The sequence below is a fragment of the Lingula anatina genome, chromosome 8 (genome assembly GCF_051362555.1).
Source record: "Lingula anatina isolate TDL-2025a chromosome 8, LinAna3.0, whole genome shotgun sequence".
NCBI classification, from domain to species: Eukaryota; Metazoa; Brachiopoda; class Lingulata; order Lingulida; family Lingulidae; genus Lingula; species Lingula anatina.
In genome coordinates, this window is record NC_141774.1 from 19,734,525 (window position 1) to 19,743,673 (window position 9,149).

Below are 9,149 nucleotides of genomic sequence, written 5' to 3' on the forward strand. Positions count from 1 at the left end.
TTTAAGGACTCATTCCCATTGCAACTATTGATCTACATAGATCGATCCAACTCCGTGGGGCTCACATTGAATGCAATCAGATAAACGGATTAACACGCTTCCTCCCAACGTTGAGAAGAAAACAGAAAACTTGTGATTATACGGGCACGTTTTCGGGGAGGCGTGTTAATTTGTTAAACTGGCTGCATTCAGCAAGAGTCCCCGCGGAGTTGGATCGATATATGTAGCACGATAGTTTCACTGGGACTGAGCCCTGAGAGATGCTATCTAGAAGAATACGAACAACTGAAATTATAGTCCAGAGATGAGGAAAGAGTTGCTGATGATGGTTTGTCGTACATGTAGGTATACCGCTATCAGGTTTTGATGCTAGATTAATGCTAGATAAGCAATTTACATATTTACTTATGCGTTACTGGTATATAACCGAGATATCTTTTTAATGCAGTAGGCCTATTCTACCATATGATCTTTATCTTTATGATACATATCTTTCTTTATTTGTGTTTATCTATTTGGGGTAACACAGTCTCATACATTTTAATGTTTAGAAATGTTATTATTACAAGTCAAAGTATTTCTGACCTTAGTACGATGCGGTTTAATGTGAAAAGCCCTACATGCTTCTCACTGCTCGTGCACTGTGCACTACTCTATACAGCCGAGTGACGACACTTATTTTTCCATACGAAAATTCTCCCTGGACGTACGGCAGAAAAGATGTACTGATTTAGCCCAAAGACATAACTGTGAATATTTCATAAAAACAATCGGTGGCTCTGGGTGTTGAAGACATGGATCAGCCCTACCTTTAAATCTTTAAAACTAACATCTATTTTGTTATCCTTCATGCGTTGGTCACCCACTCTATCAGGTTCATATCATGCAAAATTGTATATCTGATGATCGTCTTCTCTAACACAATACCCATGCTAAAGTTGCCGTGGATACCTGTAAACAACTACAATTAATGAGATTACGTACATTTTCACCAACACACATTTATACTGGCTCATAAGTTATAATAAATCTTTTTTTTTTCTTTATTTCAATCTTCATCCATTTATTTATTTTTGAAGCATAAACGACGATGCCCCTTGCATAAAACGATCGTCTCACACCTTACTCTCACATATTAGCTTCCATTACTAATTTATTTAACCTTGCTCCCTTCTGAAATATCAAGCATTACCGAACCAGTCTGCCGAACATCCAGAGGTGAAAACAATTCACCTTACAGGGACTACCAAAGGTTTATTCATACAGCTTTTAGATAAAATCGTTTATCTTTATGCAAAAAGTCAGGTATGCATCTACACACATGTTCTACTTACTCAGTCAATCAGTTATGATCATCTCTTTTCGGGGGAGGACTTGGGGTCACGAATTATGTAGGATCTGTAACTTATTGCCGAAATAGATATTTACCACTAATAAGTGATGTCGATGATATCATTGGGTAAATCGTATCAGAGGAGAGGGCTTATTAGTCACTGACTTTTTCACCTCACTGTATTAGGTCTTCCGATAGGATCTAAATACCCGTTGCCATGGCATCCACCCACTGGTAAGTAGTTTCTTACCGTTTTTAATGCCGAAGTATACCTCAAGCTAGAATTCCATCTTCGCAGTGCCTCTGTAGAAAATTCGCAGCGCCTTATGATAAAGAAAACAGTAGGAACGTCTCTGTGATATTCTTGTAAAGAAACTATCATAACTCACCAAGTGAAGAAGGTTTAATGGTGAATTTACAAACACTGACGCATTATAGTTCCTAGGCGTTCTAAATCTGTTCGAGTTCCAGGTGTGCCGCGGTCGTTTTTCCTTGGCACTGGATCAAGTGATGAAGTGATCCAGATGTTCTGTTGCTCTGGTGTGTGGATTTGGTAGATCAAGATTCCTTCCATATCGCCGCCTTAGAGAATTTGCTTTCATAGCCCTGCCTGTGAAATCTGTCTGCTTGGAAAGCAATTTTTTGAAAAACATTGCGGTGGAAGCTTAATGGTTTCGGATAAATACTAGTGGATGAATGCAAAGGGAATCTTGTCAAGATGGCGGCTCTATCCTGGGATATAGACGATATATTTGACGGTAGGTGTCTGTAATGTGGTATTTATCTGTAATATTTTCATTTAGTTTCATGAATAAAGACATCTTATGGAGAATTTTTATCCCTACAGTTTTGGTTGACTTTACAATAATAAACCAAAGGCTATGACAGTGACACATTGAATCGTTGTTCTCGTCCTTTAAACACACAAATGCACGCGCGCGCGCGCGCGCACACACACACACACACACACACACACACACACACACACATACATGCGCGCGCATGCACACACAAACACACACGATATCTGAGTATATATGTTCCTTTACTAAAACTTAAATACAATGCTTCGTACATTTTAACGCATTTAAGGATACGTACATGTAGATTGGATAGAGACCTCCACCCACCCCCTTTCTCCAGCTCATTTGTGCATTTATATATTTTCTGGTATAAGTACAAGTAGCCCGAGTTATTTGGAGGTTCTAAAGGGGGGTAGCGTACGCTAGTGGTTCAGAGATTTTTTGTATTTATTCTTCATTTCATATTTTATTTATTTATTCTAATATTTTTTTTATTATTAAATTTTTGTCAGCTGACTATGGCAGTATAAAACAGTTTGGCGTATCACCCGCACCGAATCGCATACACTTTGACACCTCAAGCTAATCGGTTCCTGTGGCATTTGCTGAATCTTGCGTCTGTTGCCCTTTAAAACATTTACACCCAGTAACTTGCGATGAGCAATATATTGAGCATCTGTTCCACTCTTCTTGAGTTCAACCCTTAATCGTTGAGTGATTGGGGACTTCACCTGTATTACACTGTATTCCACCATATAACGGGGTGGAACTGAAAGCAATTTTAACAACAGACTTTGTCAGTTTAGATATTTTTAAAATCTGTTTGTTGGGAGCAAAAAAGCCCATGGCAATGTGTTTTCTTTTAATCGGTTTTGATTGAGGTAGCTTTCAAAGTGGTAAGAAAGAAGGAATTGTCGACGGGATTCCAAAATGAATAGCAGTACCTGTATATGTATATGTGAATTGGACCGGTAATATACCTGGTGATATATTGCTGATATATCTGCCCTGATTCCAAATTTAGAGAGGAAATAATTATCCCCCTTCACCTGTACCTGTGTTCGTACAGTATATACTACCCAGCTTTCATTTAGTCCCTTATTGCACAGATTAGGGGGTGAATGCTTGCCCACTTTTTCTTTTTCATTCAGTCAAGTAGCCACAATTTGCTTTAGTGCAGCAGAGAGAGAAGAAAAAAAAAAGATGATTCCTTGCCCCCTTGAATTTGATGTATTGTATCTCGTAGACTAGGAATGTGTTCGATATGATAAATGGCATCTTCAGGTGTTTCATATTACTGTACATTAAACCTGGATATAAGCGTGTCATTGTATACATAACACTTAACGTATTGGCTGACCCCCAAAGCGCAAAATACTACTTTTTCCTCTACTTTCATCCGTCTCTCTGATGACGAGGTAATGTAAAACGTGCCATTTTCGTACATGTAACTCTACCACCCTACGCGTCCCATATAATAATCCTTTTCGATTCTCATAGCGGTAACGAAAAATGATATGCTTTGGGATGTCTTTGAATTCTCTTGTGCGGTTTCAATTTATATTTGCTCTGTTATATAATTGTTCTTCTTTTCTCTCTGATCGTTCGTTTATTCATTTACTCTACGTTGCTTTATAAACCATTAGCTTCTTTATATCTGGCCAAAATGTATGTTATTGCTTGAAGCTTATATATATATATCTTGAAATAGCGTGAGACACACTTATGCCAAGATTTGTCGTTTTTCATTTACATTTCAGATTTCTTTGAAGACTTTTTCGATGACTTTACAATCACTTCAAAGAAGAAGAAGACTCACAGGGTACGCAGCACAGACGACATTAACAGTACCGTGCGGATCAATCATATACCGATAAAAGCCGAAGAGAAAGAAGAAAAACCGAAGGCAGCGAGATCTCGCAAACGCGGGACTATTGCCGAGATTACGCCGCACCTCTATCTTTCCGGAGTACACGAAATGGAACACGATGTTCTCAAAGAGTTAGGCGTCACAAGTATAATTAATTGCACAGCTGATTATCCGAATCAAAAGTTTCCTTTTGTGGAAAACTACGTTCAGATTCATGTAGACGACGTACCTGGAACGGACCTCAAGAGTTGCTTTGATATGTGCGCAGACGAGATCAAGAAAGAACGAATGAAAGGTGGCGCCACGTTAGTTCACTGTGAGCGCGGGATCAGTCGCTCTTCTACCCTATGCATTGCCTACTTAATGAAGTGTCTCCACATGTCTTTATTCGACGCGCATCAGCACGTGAAGAACAGACGACCGTGCACGAACCCAAACATGGGATTCTTCCGACAGCTTATGCAGTTTGAGAAATCTCTGTTTGGCACTAACTCTGTGAAAATAGAGCCTCTCAAATGATCCATGGAAATATGTTGAACAAAAACAACAAACACAATGACCTTGTCACAAAAAGATGAATATCTGAGCCACGGCAGTGATGTACACTGCAGACATTATTGAATAATTTTATCTTATTGACTTTGTTGAACACATATTTGCTGTGATTCTCCTGTAATGTGTATCAGACGTGTTTATCTCTAGACGTGAACTACATGTAGTAGAAGTACTTGCAAGCTGATCATTACAAATGTGTCCATGCATGTTGTCTCGAGTTTTTATTTATTTGTTTATTTATTTATTCGTTCATTTACTTTATTGTTCTCTGATACATGATCTAATGTAACTAATGTCAAGACAAACGTGTCAATTTTTCTGGATTTTTTTTTATTATTAACCTAATGGTGATTGAAATACAGTCTTGGTGGGATTAAAAACTGTATTACATGTAAAACACCGACCAAAAAAGCATTATAATGTCTTTCACATACTGTATGCCTATTAAGACAGAATCGTATAATTATAAATTGCCTCTCTGAATTATCTCCCATAATAAAATGTCCTTATAGTTTTCACTTTTGTAACACGCATAGTCAACTTTATTTGTAGTAAAGATAAAATGATTTTCCTTTATTCTAATCCAGCAGCACTTAATCAAGGGAAGTAGTACGCACTGTCAAATTATTTCTATGTGCTGGGTAATATCGGTGTGCCAATTTTTATTTTAAAATATTATATTAAAATGTTCATGCCATGATAAATTATAATCTTTGCGTCTGTATTCTTAATTGTGATTTTTGTTTTGACATAAACTTGAATTTACAGAATTACACTACCGTGGGTAAGCTAGGCACTGCAACCCCTATATGCATACGTTTCACTCATCACAAGTTTCGATATTTTAGAGAGATTGCATGTGGTTTCTCCTGAGAATTATGTGATTATCATTCTCAAGGGAATCCAATTAAAAACCAAATCAAGCATTTGTTTGATATTTGACGCAAAATTACCTAAATTACCTTGATTTCTATGACCTTGAATGTAGATAATGCGAGAACCGTTTGTTTTTGTACAAAACCAAATCTGAATCACTTTTGACAATACTGTGTAAAAGATCTCATTCCCATAAAAAAATTCAGTCGACCCAACTCTGCCATGACTGTCGGTAAGTGCAATCAGCTTAACTGAATGATTTGCCTCCTTTGATTCCAACTTACTCGTATACTCACCAGCTTTTCTGTATTCTACTCATCGCCAGGAGGAGGCGCGGCATCCATTTAAGCTGATTGCACTCAACGAGAGCCTCCCCGGAGTTGGGTCGATCTAAGTAGACTGAAGGTGTCTTTGGGAATGGAACCTAAGGTTATTAATGAAGAGATGTAATCCTTCGTTTTCTCGTTAATAGCATCATTTTGATGATAGGTTTTCTATTGATTAATACAAGACAAATACTGTGTAATTAGCATGGGATGGAGTGTATTTACGTAGACCTAACGAAGTTGTATAAATAGAAGCAAGTTGCTGCACTCCTGCGCTGCTTTCAAATCTACGAACCAGCTACGCTTACGATTGCGACGACAGACCGAGAGAGTAAAATGAAGCAGAGTTTCATCGGGTAAGTTTTATTATTATAATTGCTATTATTATTTATCAAATATTTTTAAAAGGGATATTATGTTTTAAAGACTCCATTCTTTATTGAATTATTTATTATTCAGAAGTGATTGTTTTGAAAGGAGCAAGAAAATTATGTAGCCATGTACACAGAAAGCTTACAATACAATAAATTCACGTCCGACATGAAATACACGTGCCTTACATGTATTAAACCTTAAGTATTCTTTCTCTGACGAAAATCAATAAACAATTTTAAACCACATTGCCAAAGACAAACTAAACAAGAACATGTACAGATACTCGTTGATACAATATAGACAGAACTGAAGTAACAGGTAAGTGGACTAGAGAGAGAGAGAGGAGTTTCAGAAAAGAAGGGTGCTCAAGAAAACCTTTAAAAGGGTATATGAAATTTTAGTTTTCGTGTTGTATCACCTATAGTCAAAAACAGACCAAATATGGCGCCCACTTGAAATCATGCTGCATACGTTAGTTGAGCTTCTTATTAGATTAGATTGTTTCTTGGCGACTCCAGTAAAGTTGTATGGTCGCTGAGGAGGCATGTTTACAGAATCAGAATCTGACGACACAATGTTTACTTCACGGGAGCGTTCTTTCAACTGAATCAACTGATCCAAGACCAATGAGCACGCGAGATTAACATTGATCTGCCACTGCAGGAATGTTGCGCGCGGGAGGCGGGTAACCTTTTAGGGGATCACGCATCAAGCTATTAAGTAAGGTGCGCCATATTTGATATGCGGCTCAATTAGTCTGCGGATCAAGTCAGTTGTGGACAGAGCCATAGGCTAAATAACTGTGTAATAATTTCACTTTTGTCTTTTTATAGGATCTTTTTGGCTCTGACCATTGTATTTGGTCTTGTCTGGGACGTGACTGCAGAGTTAGAAGGTATAGGGTCAAATTAATATATAATGCATTGCCCGCAAGAAAATGCAGTAGTATCGAAGTAGCAAAGAAGCATTAACGCAGTAGTGGTGTGGAGCATATTTGCAGTAGAAATGCAGCATAGCCTACTGCAATTCTACTTCAAAAATTACATAGGGTTGTACAGAGGAGGAGCATTAATGCAGTAGATTAGCAGCATGATAGAAGCATGTTTCAAATATGCTAATTAGCTCCCCAATCGAAGCAGATTTGAAGCATGTTTGTAGTATGATTGCAGTAGTCTACTGCGCTGGAGTATCTACTTCGTTTTCGTGCGGGTGACGATAAGTTGCGCTCGAGCTGTCATAAATTATTAGTAAAATGCGATTTCTGTTAAAGGACTGTTAAAACACATAAAATATGTGCATGGCAAAAAAAAAAAAAAAAAAAAAAAAAAAATTAAACTGTCAATACTGTTGTACAATGATACTGATATCTGTTTTGATAATGTAATATCCAAAGATTACGAAGGTATTGCGTTATCAGAAAACTTCAGTCGTGGGTTATGGTGTGCTCACACAAATGTAATCAAACTTCAATGTTTTATTTACTTACCTATTGCTCATGTATTTATTTATTATTTTGTTTATTTAACCATTTATTTAACCATTTTTTATTTAGACGCAGATTTTTCGACTGAGGTTGAGAAAACGGAGAAAGTGGAAGAAGTGCACGTGTCCAAACGGTAAGACCATTCTATCTTGCACTCAACTCGGTCATGGTTTAGAGGCTGAGATAAATACACATCCCTAGCAGATTGCATCTTCTTTAATATTAGCCACCCTCTTAACAAGGGCAAATAACTGGCGAGTTTAGAAGTTAACAGTTCGACAACGTATTTAACCATGGTAATTTTCTCAACGGTTTCGGAGAATGTATTTTACTATATTTTGGCCATATTATTTCCATTATTTTTTCTACAGAATTTCCGCCTTAACATTTTCCCACTGTTAATGGGAATCGTTCTAGATAGCACAATGTCTCATGCCTTTGCATAACATCAAGCGAGATTATCGCGGGATTGTGAGGAAGGTAAATATGAAAAATAATGGCAAACTGTAGTGAGTGCGGTGCGGCAGCTTATAAAATTTATCCATATATATTCTTATGATTATTTTCACCTAATTGTTTTGTCGAGTTATTGTCTTGTGCACAGCAGTACGCACTCACCATGTTTTGCGTAATCTTTGTATTGCTCCCTGGGACGACATTCCCGCCTCACAGGCATTCTCGCCAGTTTTAAGCTATCTCGAACGATATCCATCGTAGTATGATCCTCAAATAGTACCCTCTACCAGGGCGGCAGATATTATATGCACTTTTCCACCAGCCACCCTGTAACTTTTGGCCAGTAGGAATCAATTGAATTTGCACTCGAGAAGAAGTCATTGTACCAGTTTGAAGATCGACCACATTAAGCCAGAGACATTATATGTGAATATCTAGTGAATAAGGCAATTAGTGGACCTGGTAGAGGGTACTTAAATACTGGGACCGTTGCTGAATGTTATATTCTTATTTATAGTGCCTTCACCGGCGCGGTGCTCCGTGGTGCTCTCAGAGCCCTAAGGTCAAGGCCGGCGCGGACCGTGTTGCGCAAACTGGCCCAATACTACGGGAAGAGAAGCAGCGTGTACGCGATCGTTGAGGTTATAGAAGAGGTGACCAAAATAATTGGAAGATATGAAATGGCGGTCAGCAGTCATTTCATAGACGCGGCCGTCCGTCTCGGTTTCAGTCGTGACTTTGGCCTGGCGGTTTTCAACCTTGTCTATTGGCTGATATAACACTGATTGAATACGCAAGCTGCACTGCTGTAGCCACACGGTATATTCAACCTACAGGCACAGCTATTTGTTCAATTAAACCACCTTTCTATCCCTGGCAGTACAACAGCATCGTAATAATAATAATAAAAAATAATGTATTGCCTTCAAGTGGTTATCTAAACTCGTTTACTTTTAGTCAAAATGATGTATCTGTACTAGTAACATATACTGTACAAGTCGACTTAAAAAGTAAAATAAAACTTCTAGCATGCAAATTAATGAAATTGTGCATGAGGATTTCCACAAAAATA

The 9,149-nt window shown here is 38.0% G+C and overlaps 2 protein-coding genes across 4 annotated transcripts; both read left to right on the forward strand.

Annotated features, from left to right (window-relative positions):
* The first annotated feature begins 1,362 nt into the window (after positions 1-1,362).
* LOC106155511 (dual specificity protein phosphatase 14-like) lies at positions 1,363-5,285 on the forward strand. Of its 3 annotated transcripts, XM_086994246.1 has the most exons (3): positions 1,363-1,567; positions 1,805-2,091; positions 3,897-5,285. In XM_086994246.1, the coding sequence occupies exons 2-3, from the start codon at positions 2,052-2,054 to the stop codon at positions 4,523-4,525; spliced, it is 669 nt and encodes a 222-aa protein (XP_086850372.1). In that variant the 5' UTR covers positions 1,363-1,567; positions 1,805-2,051; the 3' UTR covers positions 4,526-5,285. The 3 variants fall into 3 exon arrangements, with proteins under 3 accessions (XP_086850372.1, XP_013385849.2, XP_013385848.2); XM_013530395.2 differs by lacking the exon at positions 1,363-1,567 and having other exon boundaries at positions 1,583-2,091; positions 3,909-5,285; XM_013530394.2 differs by lacking the exon at positions 1,363-1,567 and having other exon boundaries at positions 1,586-2,091.
* Positions 5,286-5,969: 684 nt separating this feature from the next.
* LOC106155512 (uncharacterized) lies at positions 5,970-9,149 on the forward strand. The gene is made up of 4 exons (XM_086994469.1): positions 5,970-6,119; positions 6,972-7,033; positions 7,691-7,754; positions 8,595-9,149. Exons 1-4 carry the CDS (start codon positions 6,100-6,102, stop codon positions 8,854-8,856), a joined length of 408 nt encoding a protein of 135 aa, XP_086850595.1. The 5' UTR covers positions 5,970-6,099; the 3' UTR covers positions 8,857-9,149.

What these genes read in the sequence shown, in the direction of transcription:
- LOC106155511 (XM_086994246.1), top strand. Translation starts at nt 2,052, where the DNA reads ATGGCGGCTCTATCCTGGGATATAGACGATATATTTGACG. An exon ending in TATAGACGATATATTTGACG is followed by an intron (nt 2,092 to 3,896) that starts GTAGGTGTCTGT and finishes TTTACATTTCAG; the next exon opens with ATTTCTTTGAAGACTTTTTC.
- LOC106155512 (XM_086994469.1), top strand. Translation starts at nt 6,100, where the DNA reads ATGAAGCAGAGTTTCATCGG. An exon ending in ATGAAGCAGAGTTTCATCGG is followed by an intron (nt 6,120 to 6,971) that starts GTAAGTTTTATT and finishes GTCTTTTTATAG; the next exon opens with GATCTTTTTGGCTCTGACCA. An exon ending in GAAGTGCACGTGTCCAAACG is followed by an intron (nt 7,755 to 8,594) that starts GTAAGACCATTC and finishes TCTTATTTATAG; the next exon opens with TGCCTTCACCGGCGCGGTGC.